General features: G+C 37.5%; 1 protein-coding gene across 2 annotated transcripts in view; it reads right to left on the bottom strand.

Moving 5' to 3' along the window:
* CTNNA2 (catenin alpha 2) overlaps window positions 1–19,833 on the bottom strand; it is a 431,832-nt gene that overhangs the window by 286,307 nt on the left and 125,692 nt on the right. For both annotated transcript variants that reach the window (XM_062575101.1, XM_062575102.1), the window contains one exon: window positions 16,260–16,463. In XM_062575101.1, coding sequence (XP_062431085.1) covers window positions 16,260–16,463 — 204 coding nt within the window. The remainder of the gene's footprint in view (window positions 1–16,259; window positions 16,464–19,833) is intronic.

Genomic DNA, 19,833 nt, shown 5'->3' with positions numbered 1-19,833 from the left:
ATAGACCCCCAGCATTTCAGGCCTCCCACTCTGTGTCTCCACAGCTGATTTTGGCAGACCGGCTCCCGCAGTAGGAACCCACGCGGCTGCGGAAGTACTGGAGATACTGAGAGACAGGTAGAGCTGCAGCACAGAAGCACGTGGAAATTAAATGCGCAAATCTCAACATGTTAGACATTTAAAGACATGAAGACACATCTTCGGTTTTGTTTCAGTATTTGAAACGTAAAAAATTGCAGCTAAAGTTGATGATGTCTACGAAATCTAGCTTAATAATGCGTTAAAACATCTACAAAGAGAACCATCAATCTGTAAGAGGTTTTACATCTCTCCTCTGTCTATCGGCTCTCAACTCCTCTTCTTCCTAATACATATTGGACTATATATCTTCAATATTGGAAGGAAAATGACATACAATAGTTATTCTAGAGACCTATGTAAATCTCTAAAAAATCTTAATGCTCTACAGACTGTTTAAGCAAGGACCATAAATTATTCATTTTTAAAGCAAAAAATATCACCTTTGGTTTAAAGACTCCCAGGACCATGAACTGCTGGAGGCTAAGACAATAAACTTTGCAAAAAATCACAGTCACAATGTGCTTGTCATGGTCTTATACTCCTCTTCGGTCCTTCCCCCGTGACCACCATCAGAGGTAAGATATTGGCTAGATAATCCTTTATTCTGACCAATATTATCTCATTATTCCTTCAAATGCAGCCACCTTATTTTCAAGATAAAAGCAACTTGTGGCACTAACAGCCTATATCCAATTTCTTAATATCACTGTGACAAACTCCCATAAGACATGAAAAAATCGTCATTCACCGTAGCAGAAGCTAGCACTTTGCTACATCAAAACATCATTCGAACATGGCATTGACAAAAGGACCACAGGTGCTCACTTGTATGCTTCGCTGGAAAACGTTTCAAAACCACCTCTAGAAGATCCTTGTTGATTTTGCCCTTCACAAACTACCCTCCTTTTAAGTGCTCATCACTTCAGGTCTCTTTATGCAGATTTATATGTCTTATTTCCAATCATTCTTTATGGGGTCCTTGGTTTGACACACGTGTTATTCAGGACCACTTTTGCTTTGCTGTTAGTTGATGGTGGGAGAAAACCATCGGCAGAAAATGATTCAGGTCCTTTCAAAATTAGTCCTCCTGGGAGGCACCAGGATCTTTCAGCTGCCTAGAGGGAATCCACAATCTTCAGGTTGCTCTCTTACAAGATGGAGGAAGTTTTCTAGTGATATGGAATCAGCCCAAATAAGCCATAAAGACATGCAAAAATTCTAGAAGAAAGTAGACACTGAGAAACAAATATTAACGTTCCTCTAAATCACTTGCGCAGAATCATTCCTCATTCACACATTTAAGCATTTTCACATGCACTCAGATATGAGGCAATGAGAATGGGTTTGATCAATTATATATGGAAACTAAACCAATATAAAGACAGTCCAAATAACTTTCTCTCCAAAACAGTTTCCAGGGTGGATAGTATCTAACAAACTCCGATCACTGCAAATAGCAAATATGTTAGAAATTGATATAAATCTTTAAGAAGTACAGACCACTTATCTTTTAAGGCAAAATGCTTTGTTTTGCACAGCTCTGCAAAGAGCTGTAGCTCAGCAGTGCCACTAACCCCTTTTAGTAAAGGAAGAAAAGAAAAGCAATTTGCCTAAAAATCTAAATCACACTAATGCAGTCAGACTACTGTGGGGTTAGCCATCTGGCTTAGCGGCTCATTAGTAAAGAAATGACCCCTATACGTAAAACACAGTTGGGTCATTCCAAGCTAATGAGCCTTCAAGTTTTATTGTATGGTACATCTACAAATAGTTGGAATTGGATTTTCTTTATAAGTCTGGCCATATATACAAGCAATCAAGCACACTTTTTATTCACTTACTTATTTATCTAAAATTTCTGTTCATCAAAGGCCTGTGCAGACTCCTCTAAGCAAAGTAGTTCCTTGTTAGTGTATGACCAAAGGAAAAATAAAGATAAAAATAAAAATCTAGCTGCCTATACGTTTAGAGCATATTTCACCAGCTAAACCTTGGGAAGAAATTGCAAAACATTAACTTCTTCACATTTTGCTATTTGAACATTTGATTCCATGATTTTACTGTAAATTTGCATGTCCAAAATCTTTATAATTGAATATTTGTTTAATCAGATAGTAGCTAACCACCTAGAACATCAAGACCAACAAACCCCAGTAAAAACCAAGACTCACATTCAGCAAAGCATACCAGCCAATACAATGAATTTTTAAATCTTAAGAGTTAGCCTCACCGCCTTCTGTGGGAATATCCATGTAGTGGAAGTGAGGAATTTCGTACTCCTTTCTGAATCAGAGCTTTCCCATATTCATATGGCGCCAAATGGATATTCACCGAAGTCTGGGGAATTTGGCTCTGTGGTCCTCATCCTACACGCAGGGATCAAGAGGGCTGCGTGAGGGTTTGCGCACGCCTACTTGTTCTAGGGAACGGGGCAAAATTTTGTAATGAATGAATGTGTCTCTGAGTGATACATATTTAAGAAAAGAAAAGTTCCTCCCACCACTATTTCTCACTTTCTTTTCTCCTTTCTCCTCTATTTATCTAGAGAGTCAAAGAATAATTGAGGCTTACTCTTTTGGGATACTCACTGCAATTATAGGGTCTTATTCATGACACAGAGCTCTGTTTCTATTTATTTAAGAAACTATTCACATTAAAGTTTGCATTACCAGGCCTTAGTCATTAAATATACTGCTCATTTTAAGTCATAAAAGATGCATTTAAGGATAAAATAACAGAACAACAAAGGAGCTCCTGTTCTGGAATTTTGTATTTTTCTAAAATTTTAAGCATCCAAATGTGTCTATACAGAAGACAAAGCGAGTTATTAGAAAAAAAAGGTAATTTCTCCAGTGAAAATTAAATTCTGCACCTTAAAAACATTGCACGATAATTTGTAAGAGAAAAAAACACACAAGCAAATGATATTATCATTTCACAGCTCACAGTAACTAACTTCTGTTTTGCCCTTTGAGAAACACAAAAACCCACCCAGGCGCCTCAGTAAATTCTCTGGCTGAGTGGTCCCACCTCTTTGAAAAAACTCACTTCTGAGGTCTTTTGTTTGCTTGTTTTCTTTCCAATGCTATAATGAAATATAACTAATGCAATTTTGTCCGGTTCCTTGGTTTTCCAGTGCTCCCGATAATCTGATTATATTAGATACCACCGTTCATCTTACCTATCAACGTCAATCTCTTTCTACTCTACCATGACGTCTTTTATCAACAAAAGACTGTATGGGCCTTAATACAATAGCATAAGAGAACCAAAGGTTTCATTACGTTAATATGTCTCTGGTTAATTCTACCTTATCTACTTATTCAGCTTAGCCTTAAAACCCAATTAAAATCTAATTTATCTGATCCCAGAATTCAAATGCTATTTGGCAATGAGTTTGACAGCCTTATAGTAACTACATTACTACACACCATGCCCCACGGTATTGTAGACCACGTCAAAAAGAATTTAGTCACTGTCTGGGTAAAGCTGCCGAATGAGATTTTGGGGATCTCTGACTTCACATGGAAATATATAGATTTTATTATAAAGTAAAACAATCCAGTCATGCTCTTAAAGACGTGAGCGAATCCTCAGCATAAATTGGAAGAATTCTCTTAAAACAAAGGGAAGTTAGAGCTGAAATCACACGGGGACTTAAGCCTTTACTAAATGCCTGAGAAACAGTTCAACACTGTAATATATGATCACACATCCATCTGGGTCGTCAGTCTCTTGGAGGTTTTTTTTTAAAATCATTCCTTAACAAATGAAAGAACTGGTCAAAGTACCAGTTAATTAATCTGGGGAATGTTTGACAAACATATAAACAACCTACATAACATATGTGGTCAGTTTTGGTACACTTAACTGAAGATTACTTTATAAGGCTAATGAGCATTTAACCTTATTAGAGATAAATGAATTTCAGGAAATGTTTCATTTCATTCCACTGAAGCTAAATGTTACAGTAGTTAAAAATAGTTGCTACAGCTATAAAAAGAAGTGCTATGACTCTTTCCAAATGTTACCAAATGTTATGAAAATTGGACTAATATTTAAAATCACAACAAAAATCCCAAACCAACTTGAAACTTTTTATTCCTCTGATCCAGTCATCCTAAAACAAGAAACCAACCTTCCCCTCGCCCCGCGATTTCACTAAGGAAGTTCCAGGGAGCTGGTTATGGTAGAGATGCTATTTTCTTTCTTTCATTTCTCAATTAAAAAAATAAAAAATAAACCACACATACCGCTCCCAGTGTCTGAATAATACCAAGCCCTGGAAAACGTGCATCTAAGTTAACTAAGTTACTGTGTCACAAGACATGATTTGTCCTTGCAATTCTACTGTCTTCAGCAAGTCATAAGATAATTTAACAGGTCCGATATCAAATCCCACTAAAGAAAAGGAATTATACAGGGCACTTCACTGCGTCAGGTATTTGACTGCTGCAGAAAGCAAGTTGTAAATTAGCTTATACTGTATTGCATATGTTCTTGAGATCATACTTCTACATCTGAAAAGATTTGAGGGGAGAGGGGAGGGAGGGAAGAGAGGCTCTTATTCCTTACATGCCAAATTCCACGCTGAAATCAAAATATCAATGCATTTCCTAAATGCAGGCAGAACTTAACGTCTGTTTTCTTTTTGATAGTTTATGCACATAACATCGATTTGATTTAAAAATATATATATATTTCCCCACTCAACCTTTTGAATGTAGTGTTTTTCCTGAAGATTCTGTGACTAATAAAAAACCTCTTCATTTCGTATAATATTAAATTTTCTTTGATTACAGCTATACAACATCAGAATGCAGATCTTCAGGGAGGTATTTCTGGTATGCAAGTGTGCCCTCTTCTGGACATCTAAAATCACTATTTCAGAGGCTATTTCTCAAAATTATTCCGATTTCTTCCATCACTAAATTAAATAGTATCTCATAGTTATTTTTTAAATGCTTCCCTGTGAAAATAAAAAAATTAATAATGCAAACCAACGCAGTCTACATAAAGCTGAGGTTTGCACACATCGATATTGCACAGAACTTTGCAGTTGTGATTGCTAATAGAAGCTTAAATACAGTAATCCCATTACTAATGTAAGAAGAGTTTTGACTCTATCGCTGACTGCCAAAATGCTGTTCTCACGTATCTGAAAAATTTCTGAGGATGAGTTTCACCTCTCTTACTCTCTCTTCCCTCCTACTCCAATTCCTACAGATTTTGCATGAGGAGCAAGGAAGACTAACGCAAACTGCTTAAAGTCACTTCAACGTACATCATGATTTTAATACAGATTTTAATACTTAACGCTAGATGTTGACATTGCTCAGGAGGAGTGATATAGGCACAGTTCCTAAAGTGGGACAGATATTCGCTTAACAAACTGGTGTAATAAACTCGTGCTCTTACGGAGCCCCGTCCTGTTTACAGCTGCTCCCTCTCACGCTCACCTGCAGAATCACATCTGGGAGAAACAAATGAGCGTAGTTAATTTACAGCTTACGCTCTCTTTGCTGCCTTCAGGTTTTCCCACACGATTACCAGAATTTGGACATATTTTGCAATTAAGGTATTAAAAAAAATCATTAAGCAAACAGATGTTATGGAGCCTCCAGGAGATGTAAATTTTTGACAGGCATTTCTGACAGCGCTCTAAGTTCAGCAGGTCCATGCTTGTTTTGATGCATTTCCAATTACACTGAAATTATTCTGAATGTTTTGCTCTGCATCCAAAACCTATCCAATATAAAACAATGTAAATACAGACTGTAAAAACATTGAAATTCCATCCCCAAAGACAGATGTACTTTGAGATATAAATCATATTGTTATTGATATATTATTAAATGGATGGAAATTTCTGTCCCACGGATATTGACCTACTGGCAAGGAAAAAGAGCAAAGTAGTGACCTCTAAATGCTAACTTCAGTCCAAATAAAAGTTATGAAAATTATGAATCATGCCATGAGGTCAAGATTGATGCAGGACATTTTTACAGGTGAACGAGGAACTTCAAGCAACTTTATGTTCAGATAGTCTAAATCTGACAAACATTACCCATTACCAAAATACTTTACATTAAATTTAAAGCATTGATGCAGAAGCCATTACCTCTGTGAGAGTACATCTCATATTGTAACTCATTTTAACATGAAAAGAATTGAAAAAAATGCAATGTTATATAATACTTTTTTGGGGAGGGGGGAGTGGAATATACTGACTTTAAAATGAGCACATTCTGTGATACAGTATCAGAAGTACAGCCAGGCATTTTGTATGTGCATCATCACAACGAAATCGCAATGAATCAACAGAGTTCAATAGCCAAAAACAAAACAATTTATTATTTGTCCAATTCCAGCAAAAATTCCAGTACAATTGGTGAAGTGAACAGAGGAGATTTAGATAGTCTATAAAGAGAATAAATTAAAATGAGGGAAATCCTTTGACCTGACAGACATTAAGTACATCCTCCAACAGCCACACGCAGCAATTAGACAAATACAACAATATTATTGCATTTCCATGGATTTTTTAAATGCGAAAATGGTGAGGCAATTACTTTGACTTGAATGAATTATGTCTAACATGACAGATGAATGCCTCAGTTCTCACACTGGAGTAGCGGATGCCTAAAAAGACTAAAATGGACTAAATCCCACCGAAAGTTAGCAGCCTCTTAATTTTAAACATGTGTACAAGATCTCTGCTGAACGGGGACCTGAGCAGCAAGAAGGGTCAAAGAAAAATAAGACAACTATTTCTGTTTTTGCTTTAAAAAGCTGGCTATTATTGCCATTCTTTAGCTCAAATGCTTCCCAAATTTTGGGTCATATGACAAATTACCTTTATAAAGAAAATTCTATTTATTAAAATGTAATATAGTCAAAATTCTATGTGACTATATTGTCTTCAGTCTTTATTACAAATTACCTCAAAAGAGCTGAATGTAAATATGTAAGAATTATCTTTAATACTTCTACACAGGCTAGAGAGTCTATAAAACGTAAAACAGTGATTTTGATCCATTCCAGGGGAATCTAGAGGAGATGACAATTTCAATATCGTATATATGTGATCAAAATTGTATGAGAAAATATTTATACAATTCTATTGATATCTTTCATTAATTTTATAGGATCTCTATCTTCCCTACACACCACTTCTCCCAGATCGCCTGTATATTTTGGGTGCATGTCCCTATTGACACATACTCACATAAAGAAAATGTAAGCCTTTTACATTTGCCTATTTAAGGTGAGAAACAGAACAATTTTTCATTTCAATTCACAAAATTTCAAGTGAGGAGTGTAGCTGCTTTTGAGAGGTGGGAATTGTCTTCTCCATCTGTAAGTTAATGGCCAATAGAAAAAATAAAATAAAATCTTACTCTTGAAAATATCTTCTAAAGAAAAAAATACAAGAGCAAGAATGCCTTAGAAAAAGCAAAGTATTCTGTCTGCTGAACCGACTCTGCGAGTGCAACTTTGACTCACAATCATAAAAAATAGAAATTATGGCTTTTGTCATTTGGTCTAATGTCTTCCTCAAAACTTGACTAGAATAACTTACATCGTTCCTGACATTTGCCTCATCTATTCTTTAAAAATACACAATGACAGAGACTACACAATCTTTGTGAGCAACCCTTCCAAGTAATATTACCAGATTCAGAAAAGGCACTTGCAAAATCCCACACATCATTATTTTATTGTTTAAAGCTCAATTTGTGTGGAAGAGCTGCTCCTGATGAAAATTCCTCCTGGACCCTGGCTGTCCTTCTGTTTGGTTTCTCCATTTCTTTGCAAGGGGAAAAGACATTGTGGGATTTAAAAATCAGAAAAACCTGATAAAATGAGCAGCAGAAGACAAATGCTTCACAGAACAGTTTCAACCACAGCAGGCAAAGGGATACCAACAGGAACATCAACTGAAACAGGTAGGATAAGCATTCAAATAGTCTGAAGGAGCTGCTATGTATTTTGTCAAGCCTACATCATGATGTGGGTTTCTGTGAAAAAAAATTACTCAGAAACCACTCTAAGACGTTAAGGTCTCTCTCTCTCTCTCTTTTTTTTTTTTTTAACCTACATAAGTAGACTAGAAGTATCCACTGCTCCTGCACCCTTGATGAAATCTGAAATCTCTAATTTATGCATTTATTGTCAATATTCTGCCTACTGTACCTAGAAAATTTTGATTCCACTGGACTTGGACAATTAAGTTGGAAGGTCTGTTAGCTTCGTGCCCTAACATCTGCACAGATACCTGGACAGGGGAAAGTATTGGTCAAGTCTAGATATGCTTTCCTGCCGCAGTAGTTTGAAACTCCACGGCAATTCACCTTCACTCTTCCATTAGGGAAATCCTAAATACATGATTCTCAACAATCAGAACGGCCAGTATTGAACAACGTAGTTGACTAAATAATAGAATAAAAATATAGGGATAATAAGGAAGAGGATTGCCCAGAGGCTCTGGAATGTAATATGATTTTGATCTTTTTTAGACTAGTCACTGAGATTCATTAATTGTACAGGGGTAAAAAGACAACAAGGAAATAAGTCCTCATATGTTGGCACTTGGTTATAGCAGGAGTCTGGAAAATTTCTCCATTAATTTAGAGACAAATATCTTGTCAAAAACATCACTAATATAGCAGTTCAGTTTTAGATTCCAAAACCTAATACAATTTGTTTGCATTTTGACAAGAGATATAAATCTTTCCTCGTGACATCTCGTGGGCTGGCTAGTAGAGACAGAAAGCCCACAGGAGGCTCTTGACAAAACATCCTCCAGTGGACACCAACACGGCACAGTCATTAGCACTTTGGTTCAGAAGCAGAATTTCCTCCCACAAATATTCATCCAGCGAATGTATAAAACTACTGATTCCAAACAAATGTAACACTACAGGGCTGTGTAAATTTGTGGCCAGCAAAACCCGTACTCAAACTAAATGGTAGCCTATTTGTCACATCCCAACTAGAAAGTTTTGCATTTTCATAGGCTTTTAAGTTGGTTTTGCTGGAAAGCAGCAACGTGCTTCTCTGGATCTGCTAGGAAAAACAAAATAAAAACTGAACATGCATTTGCAATACCAGCAAATATATGAATAAACAAATAAATCAAAACTCACTCGTGCAGAGCAAAAGTTCTGTAGAGCCATCAAAAAAAAACACTAGACATCCCCTATAGGGCTCTGATGACATCATCAAAAAAGAGGAGGGAGAAAATTACTTAAAATGTGGCTGAAGCCTTCCAAAGTCACATCGCAGGTAGCACGCTCGGGCAGCAATTTCTGTGCCATCGTGAGAAGTTGACACATCCCAGAGGGACACAGAAACGGAAAGAAGCCTCGAGTGACTGAGAAGCAACAACGGCGACGTACCATCAAAGACCTGCACGTTTGGGAGCACATCCTGCTCTTGCAATCATACCTATTGTGTTTCCATTTGGTTTTTTCCAATGTAGGAAAACAGCCCTGCTCACATATCCTCCAATTAAAAGCAAAGTGAATGGTAAAATAGCTTGAAATATAGTAGAGAGCTGTTCTTATCGAGGAATTCTTCAAAGAACCAGGAACTTGGCAATGGCACCAGCTGAAAAATTGTCCCGTCTCACCTGTCACCCCCAAAGCAGGCGATCTGCAGTCAACCTCTGCTCACTCAGCCCTGCTGCCTCATCCCAGCACCGACGCAGACGTTTCGCTGTCTCATAACTGCAACTTTACTGCTCGCTGTCACCTGAATTAACCTGACACACAACCAAAATGTAGCCAAGAATTATTACTTTTCTCTTTTACAGTGAATTAAATGTGAATTCAGATGGAGCTGTTTAATATAGACTCTGACAGTATCTTGAGAGTTTATCGATTTTCATTTGTTATCATGTTTTTATCAAGCACAATAACTTCAGCTCTCTGTCACTTCATTTTCATGTACTGCAGCATTACAATTTTTCCTTGGCTGAATCAAATCTTTTACCAATATATTTGTGAGGAAAAGCTGCCCGAAGACTCAAGTTTTTCTCTCTCTTTTCGCACGTTTTTCATCTTCAAGGCATGATATTTTCTTCTTTGTAGAAAACCAGAATGAGAACCTATAGCGCCTAAGTTACGGTGAACCAAAGTCAGAAATGGGCAGTATCCTTAGAGAAGATTAAAAACAGCCACCACTAAGCAACAGTATTCCATGTGGCAACAGCAGTAAAATACCAATAAATCAAGCCTAAGCTGTAGTGCTCTGGATCCTAGGTCTATACGTTAAAAAATCAGTAGCAATATAAGGATTTCATGGTAGTAACACCAGAATTTCATGAAAGACTGCTCCTTTCACCTGGATATGAAGAAATATGCTCTGTGCCCAAACCCAACTACACCAAAGCGCATCCCCAAGGCTCTTCTGCAGCGCGGTGCTAGCGGGAGTCGGGGCTGGGGCAGGAGGCCAGGGGAGGCCAGGGAACGAACGTTTACTCAACGTTACAACGAGCCCGGCGCTTTAAAAAGATAACTTTCTACCTGAATCCAATAGGAAAAGTCTTTTCAAATACAGACTTGTATTAATTCCCGTGACTATAGAGGTCTTTAACAGTCAAGTCTTACCCACTGGTCAACCACTCTCCAAATCTGTCGTTGATATTTGAAAGCAGCACAAAATTCAGAGTCTGTCTCTGCTTGGAACCAAAACCGATGCGGTCAAAGGGAATTCAAACCAACCTTTTTTAAAATGTATTTTTCTAAAGACTATACTCAGACATCAATGCAGCAGCAGCTCCGTGCTTCCTAGAGGCGGTGTCCAGAGCAGGGTCATATTTGAATGAATTTGGCCACATACTCCTAATCCAGGGCTGGAACTGGCAGGTCTCTAGGATTTTCCTTCCTACTCAGACTGCACACAAATCACCAAGGATCCATGAGCACAAACCAGCAGGAAACTACATCATCATCCATGTAGTGGATAACCATCCACTAAATATATTTATTTTTTCATTTAGACAAATGGAAAACAACTGTATTAAGAGCTTCCACAGAGCTGCATTTAGCAGTTCTCTGCATGATAGAAGTCTAGAACAGAATAAATTATGAGATTTATCACGTGTACATAAGAATCTGAACAAAAAGATCATCAATTTTCTGTGAGAGTTGGAATAAAATCATATAACTCAGTAGACTGAGATTCCCGCCATCCTCTGCCCCTTGCCAAAAAAGAAAAGGTTTAAAATTGAGTTGGGTTCAGTATGGAAATAATAGATATCACATTGGGAAAATATTTTGCCATAGTTACTGGTAAGACATATGAAACTAATATGTATTACTAAATACTAAATAAATAAATAAATAAGTACTAGATTGATAAACTATAATGAAATAGTTCATATCTCATTGCTATAGATGTTCTTGCAGAGTGCTTATATACTGTGAGACTCCAGTTCTGACTACAGCCTTTCAATGTAATATGCAACACAAATATATATTTATTCGTAGAACTGGAAAAGATCCTAGGGATTAATTTTCCTGCAGCAATAATCATTGAAAAATTCCTACAACAATAATTGCTTAAATAACCTCTGAAATGGGCCCAAAACATCTGAATATTTGTGAAGAGAATATAACTGAAAAAAATCTAATTCAACACATTCAGGAAACAGCACAAACCAGCATTTATCTGAGGGGGAGGAGGGAGGAAAGCAAAAAACATCTCTTTTCACAGTACTCTGAATAGTTTCTGTCATTTTTCCTAAAACTTTCCTAACACAGCACATAATACAAATGCAAAGCCAGCATTATTTTTATCCTTCTCAGTTGAAATCTTCTCTATCCTCTTTATAGAATTTCTTTCCATATTTTTTCTCTGGCTGCCAACATTCTGAAACTGGGTATCTGCATTTTTTAAAATCATACTCCGCACTTCATATCTAGAAGTTTTGTTTCGCCGTCCTTGTGTCCCCCACCCTCATCAAACGATAAGATGACCTGTGGTATCTTTCTAGCTATCTGTCTCTTTTCCTGAATTGCAAAATAGCTTTAACTTATTTCAGTAAAACTCTGGATAATATGCGGAGAGATTTCACCCCCGGTACGTAACTAACCGTAAGGACGTTGTTACCTATTTACCAATTTCTCAGGGATCTATGAAAACTGGATAGGCGAATGGGAGAAACAGCATCGTGTGTGTCAAATTTTCTCTTCCAATGTAACAAAGTTTACTGACCTGTCAAGGGCTGGTAAAGCGAATGCTGATAAAGCAAAACAAGGGTGCTGGGAACAGATAAAGAGATGGATGTACTGAAGCCCAGCGGGAGCACAGAGAATAAGAGGCATGGCTCTCTGCAGAGGGCTTTCTAAGAAAGAGCTGGACACCAGAAGATGGTCTGTAAGGGGACAAAGCTTGCTTCTATACCAACCAAAAGGCAAAAGTTCCTACATTGTTCAGTTGGATACTACTTCCTTTACCTTAAAAAAAAAAAAAAAAAAAAAAAAGGAAAAGAAAAAAGAAAAAACGCCGGTCAAACTGCTTTTTCTCCTTTTTTTCTCCTTGCATTTCCCTCGTCATGTGGAATGACAGGAAGCAAGCCCAGCTTACACCATTGCATAGCAAATCTTAGAGTTCACATATCTGCCTCAAACCCTTCCAGTTTTTGATTCTTGACTAGAATATCACATACTGGCACAATACCAAAAGGTTAGTGAAAATTCAGGAACAAGGGCTCCATTCTGAGCACATTCTCTTTTTGCACTCAATGTGATACTTAGTGCCTGTGTAAATTTAATGCAAGATAGAACATAAACCATCTAAAATGGTAAAAGGGATTAAAGAATTTACTTGAAAACCAAAAAATAGAAATGTTATAGTATACAAAAAGAAACTCCCCTCTGAACCCAGATCACAGAGGTAGATATCTTGAAAGGAACAACTTTAAGCTAAAGAAAGTTAGAAAACTTTGACTATACAATAAATTGCCAATACAGTGCAATACATAGTCTATATGCCTAAAATATGAGTAGATAATATTTAATCAGTTCCATATTCTTTGCATCTCATGCCAAGTATGAAACAAGTATGCACATTTGATCAACAGTCATCAATCAGAAATGGTCTGTCCTTTTCCAGGTATCATAAAAAAACAAAAAACAAAACATCAATGTACAATTAAATTTCAAAATATTTACAGTGACAAGATTACAATGGTTTAAGGCTCGTGTGGGTCAAAGTTGTTAAAAATGTCCTAACTTCTTTGCCAAAGCTGAAATGCAAACCGCTCTCACAGTCTAGCCACCTCTTCAACAGATTTACAACAGGGTCAAGTTGTGCAGATTGACATCTACTTTTTGAAACTCCTCCAAGCTCCTCAAGAACCTTTCCAGTGAAATCTTTTGTAACAGTGAACTCACTCACCATCGTCGCAAACTCAAGAAAATCTGTCCCCAGGCTTCAAGCAAAAGGTTAAATACTAAAGCATATTCTGCCCTTGCAGACAAATGGGTGAAATTCGGTCTCCAGACAGATGCCTAGACCGGAGCTGTCTACACATGAACTAGGTATCTCATCCTCCTTTCCAGTTAATGAGGATTTAGTTAATGCAGCCACAGGATTTTAAAGAGTTATTTAGCTTATCGCAAATCAGATTATAACACTTATTATCTGAATAATTCTTTAGACTCTCTTGACAGCATTGATTAGATCTCAATCTAATTGAGATCAGTTATAATATGAACTTAAGTGACTGAGCTCAGTTGATTTGATAAAGGTAGGAGTCTAACCACTCGTGATTCCCGAGCATGCATGGGGCACAGAAATGGGGCTGGCAAACGGAACAAGACCCACAGTGGATTCACAGGTTTCTGAGGGCCAAACCAAGGCCAGAGGAACACCAGACTACTTCAACTAGTAGTTTAACATGGTGCTAGACATCCATCTTCAAGCAACTGAGGAGAGCCCTTGGCTTACCTGTACGTATCTGCGTATAGACACCTAAATTCAGGTGCCTCAAGCTGTAAGCTGAATCGCATCCTTTATATCCCATAAGATCAGTTTGGAAGACAGAATGATTAATGCAACGTCATTCTTAAATGACAAGTATTGATCACTTATATGTTGAAATTCAAAGTACTACACTTTTCATGAACTTAAGCATGCATTCAGTTCTTCAGATGTTTACTCAATATCTGTAAAAATAGCTTGAATCGATTGCATTCCAAAAGAAAACATGAAAGGAAAAATTACTGAGATTGTGTGGCTTAGCCTAATCAGAACAGGAAAAAAAGGGAAAAAAAAAAAAAAAGAGGAAATCTGAAATATACCGTGATAACAATAAAACTGGATGCCCACACCATTATGGGTTTAAGTAAAAACCACGAAACTGTTAGCCATCTAAAGTGTTGCTGTAAACGCCCACAATCATTTAAAGCTCTCCCTTCTCTGTAAATATCATTACAATAAAATAAGAATGTTTCTGGTACAAGGATAAATTGCATTCTGCTAACAAAATCCTGCATACATAAAAACAGGCCCTACAATGAAATAGGACGCTGTAATCCATCTGTTCTGTAACTTTTTGGAAGGACCCTAAAAAATTACACCTAACAGCAATAATTCTGCAAAGCAAGATCCCATAGGTAGCAATCCATCAGTTTCTCTTGTATCACATTCTCATTACCTGCTCTTTAGTGAATTCTCCTTATGATTTCTAGCCCATAATACAAAAACAGAGACTTTGCTTTCTTTCACAGTACAAGAAACTTTCAACTGTCAGTTCATTATAAAAAAGGGAAAATATCATATGCTTTTAATTTCTAGACTAATAGAAACAGTTATTCCCTAAAGTGGCTCTACATATAGAACAGTAGCTTTAAAAAAGTCATAGTTATTTCAAGCTGTACGATAAAATAACTGAAGGACAAATTTTGCAGTGTCGATACTGCATTGTATCATTTTTCCAAATAACTACAACAGCACCAAAGAAAATAGCAGAATGTTAAAAGCTTAATCATTATCTTTTCAACACTATTTTGTTAATTAATCCTAGCAAAATAGGACCAAAATGAGCTCATGTCTTACAGGCTAGTAGCAACGACAGACAGGAAACTGCAAAATATAGGATGTTCCATTTGATAATTTTTTCAGATACCTATTTGCAAACATTTCAGAGTATACATTACATATTCTAAAATAAGTCTAAAATTCTTAAATTAACTTAAGTCCCAGTGTCTAGAGGGTCACGGAATGGCATTTGTGTGTGTAATTATTGCTAGTTTCAAAAGGCTACTATCATATTTTTAGAAGGAAAAAACCTCTCCTTCATGATTTTCTCAACAGTTAATTGCATTTTTAAAAAGGTGTATAGTGCTGCTTAGGATTTCTTCACACATACAATATCCTACAAAGTATACAGGGGTCCAATATCACTTATGCGTTTTAATACGCATTATTAGGCGGAGAGAATTTTCTGGGGTAACTTATGCAGAACCAAGGTTACACAGCAGTTTAACACCGCATTGAACAATTTAACACCTCCTGGAACACGCAGCTGCATTTAAGATACTGAAGGTTCATTTCTTTGTGTGAACAGCAATACGGTTAAATATTACTCACTAGTTTCAGGGAAACTGCATGTTTAATAGCTCCTCCAGCAAGCAAACACCTGCAATGGTTTAACCCACTCAGCAGACTGTCTCCCAGGAGTATCTACAGGTGACATCCTAAAAACCAACAAAATGACAGCTCTCCCACGACGGACACCATGTTCCTAATGAACCGTATTCACTTTCATTAAGGAAATACTTCTCGGATCATTTCCCATTTACACTGCTTGCCGTTAGGCTTCATAAGAAAAGGATTTCATCTCAAGAGGAATATTTGTTAGCTGTTTATTACACGAGAAGAAATCTTAACGCTAATGCTATGGGGAGTCAGGAGTTCCTTTGCACGCCAAAATACGTTCCCATGAACTTCTAATTGCACCAAACTTCCCGCAGAAGTTTGCAAAGCATTAAAAAAGTTGAATAATTCAAACAGCATTAATTATCTTCCTGTTTTTACTTTTTCTCCTGCCACAACGAAGCATTATTGTTGCTACAAATTATTAAAGCCATAGTATTAGCCATAGAACTGTTTAATATGCTACTGGGGGGGGGAAAAAAAAGCTCTAAAAAGAGCATATAACTTACATTATTCATGTATTCGCTGAGCAGGTCCTGCAGGGCCTGCCGCACGGCGTTGCACTCGGCCACGATCCTTTCCCGGCGGTCGTCCCGCGTGCACGAGGAGTCGGCCATCAGCGCCGCGCCGCTGATGATGCTCTCCAGCCTCTCCTCGAGGGAGGGTCTGAATCGGGCCTCACTGAACGTCATTGGGTCTAAAATGATCTTGTTCTAAAAAAGAAAAAAAAAAAAAAAAAAGGAGAGAGAAAATTAGGAGCGTACCGGAATCTGCGGCATTTTTTTTTAAGTCCCTTTTGTTTCAGTGGTTTCACAGGGTTTTTAATCTTCCCAGATGAATAAATGAACTAGTTATCTATCAAATTCTTGAAAAATCAGCATTACATAAGTATCTGGTAGCTATGAAATCTGAGGCTGCTACATAGTGTATAAAAATCCTTAGCAACATATAATTGTAAAACATGATTGCGGCCAAGAACAGTACAATAGATACAAATATATATCTGGAAGCACAAAGGAAAAAACAAATCCAGACAAACTATTATGCTTGCAGTATGTATGCACCGCTCTCTATAGAGAGGGGTATATTTTGTCAAGTGCAGTGTATTGCAGGAGGCATTCCCTCCTAGAATTTATAAACTAGAATTTATAAGATTATGAAGCCTTTTTTTGTTTGTAAATCAGAAAAAAAGTGCTGGGTTATTTATTAAGAAGCTCTTAGAGTGCACTACACAAAGTCAGTCTCAAAACTTCTTTAATTTGCTGAATAGCATACCAGTTAGTAAAACATTTTTACCCCACTAAAAAGTAGTATTTTTTTTTCCCAAGGTTGCTTTCTATTACAGGCCTTTTTAATGCTTAAATTAAGAACACTGCAAGACACGTGTTTAATTTGTATATCAGGTGCTTCTACCAAATGTCTAATGATGCTAAAACGCTAGGTCATATTCTGACTTGTTTTCTTTTTTTGTAGTTTAAGGTCATAAATACAAAAGAAATCTTCTGCTCCTACGCTCGGGCCCGTTAGCCAAGCCACGTCGTTCCATAATGTTTTGCTGTAATCATGAAAACAGGCTTCATAATTGCATATTGTCTAAAAGCGCTCTGCAACCCGTGCAGCTCCTGTCCGCACTTCTAAGGAAAGCAAATCAAGAAATACCGGTAAAGAGGGAGATCTGGAAAACTGAAAAGTGTTTTGATTTCTGAGAATAACCACGACTATTTTAAAGAACAAACAGTCTTTCCTAATGAAGCATTTGAATTCTTGCAACACTTTGAGAACATTATGATTAATCTGTTTCCTGCAGTATCCAAAGGCAAGTCAAATTGAAATAAAATAACAACAGTGCATTAAAACGTTCATCAGAATTTAGGGATATGATACATAACCCAACATCTCCCTTTAATGTTTACAGGAATATCTGTTTTATTATAAATTAGAAAACAAATCACATAAGTCTCAAGTAAATTCAGCCCGCAAACCTCAATACAATTCGATTTCTTTAAATCAGTGGGACAAGGACTTTACAGAAAATCCGCTTGCTTCCTAACATAACTTCCAGTTACCTCCTCCACACATTCACAAAAAACATAACTCACATTACTGTACAGAGCAAGAGTAGCAAGCCCCGAGAGGTTTATAACGTAACTGAAAGCCTAAAAGATACACGGTAAGAAACACAAGGATGTCAGGAAATTTATTAAGATTCATTGTTAAAGAAAGGAGAAAAACTGGAGAATTTTAAACAGATTCAGCTCAGGGAACTGCTGACATGGCAGAGGTGAATGCAGCCTTATCTTCAATGTGAAATAACATTTCACAGTATTTCCTAGGGCCTTTTTTTCCCCGCAGTTCAGCGAGGGTGAACAACCTGCACGTCAAATATCTCCATGCACCTCTCCGGTCACTGAAACTCAACTCACTATTTGCACAGGCAGTTATGATATATTCTGCGAATAGGAACTTTAGGAAGTTCTGTACAGGTCACATGCAAATGTTGTTTATTTTTTACATAATACAGCGTGCATAACTGAAGGTGTATAATTCACCTAGACCAACTTTCCTTACTGAAAAAGAAAGAAAATAAAATAATATTTTTATGGATTTTTTTCTTTAAACAAGAGATTATTATCAGAGTTTAGCTCAGAGAGTACAAAAGCTACAGAGCTGCACTTAGTAATTCCTCCATCCATATCTCACCAAAATATTGGTTTATAAAACATTTGTAATTTTCCATGCTGAGAAGTACGTTCAATGTTTGGGGGGGGATCTTCTTAATAAAAATGTAGACTCATAGAATATTTTGGGTTGGAACAGACTTCTGGAGATCATCTGGTTTAAACCTGTCCTCAAAGTAGAGCCAACTTTGTCATCAGGCCAGACTGGTGACTTCAAGGCTTTTTCCAGTCAAATTGTGACATCTCTGTCTTCACAGATTTTCCAAGTCTCTTGGGGCCCTTTCCAGTGCTTGACCATCTTCATGGTGAAATTTTGTTCCTAATATCAACCAGAATTTTCCTTGAATTAGCTGATGCTTCTCATCCCATTACCATGGACCTGCAAGCAGAGTCTGGCTCCATCTTCTCCACAGCCCCCTCCTAGGCAGCGAGGACACTGCTAAGGAGCCCACTGATGAGGAACCCCTCGAGCCTTCTCATCTCCAGGCACAAAAACTCCAGCCCTCCAAGCCACTCCTTGTTGGTCATGTGCTGCAGCCCCCTAAACATCTTGAGGTCTTTCTGCTGGACCCACTCATGTATGTCAAAGCCTTCCTTGTGCTGAGCAGCCCCAACATACAATGTTTTATATATATATATAGATATAGATATAGATATAGATATAGATAGATGTATATGTATATATATGTGTATATATACATCTTAGACAACCCCAGTAAATTAAAGGGAGCTATCAAGTACCACCAAAAGCAGCATGGAACAGCAGAAAGGATATTTAACTGGAATTTATGGCTTTGAGGCTCCTTTATTGACTCTTCATTAATCTGTTGTGCGACTTTGGACAAATGATACCTTCTTTCCTCTATTTCTCTTGTTATTATTGATTTGTCTATTTAGAAAGTGAAACCTTTAGGGCAAAGACTGTTTCACAACGGGCTTCTCCACTATTTAACACACTGAAAATACACCAGTGCTACTGCAAGGCAAGTCATAACAAGGAGCTAGAACAACAGTGACAAATGCCACCAAAAACCCAAACTGAGAGCTATCTTGGATAAGCAATGTCACGAACAGTAAGGCAGTACGAAAAGCTTTCTTTCTGAAGAAGGAACGCACAGCAGTACACCGAGATGTCCAGCTTTGCTGGACAACGTGAGAGATGGTGCTGTGTAAATGAAAGTGGGCAACACATTTCCTCTTCCAAAGCACCTGCTCCGGCAAAAGCAAACGCGCCGCTGCAGGTTCACAGGCACGTTGGGGTGAGAAGCAGGCTTGTAGGTGTGTACATCAGGACCTGTCAAAAGTCTATTTTGTTCCTGGGTGGAGATAAATCAAACGCTCCCACCTGGCACTGGCAGCCCCCTTCCTCTACCTTTTCCAGCTCCCCAAAGCACATTCCTACTGC

Source organism: Rhea pennata, chromosome 4, assembly GCF_028389875.1.
Source record: "Rhea pennata isolate bPtePen1 chromosome 4, bPtePen1.pri, whole genome shotgun sequence".
Lineage (NCBI taxonomy): Eukaryota > Metazoa > Chordata > Aves > Rheiformes > Rheidae > Rhea > Rhea pennata.
This window is presented reverse-complemented; position numbering and strand designations above follow the sequence as displayed.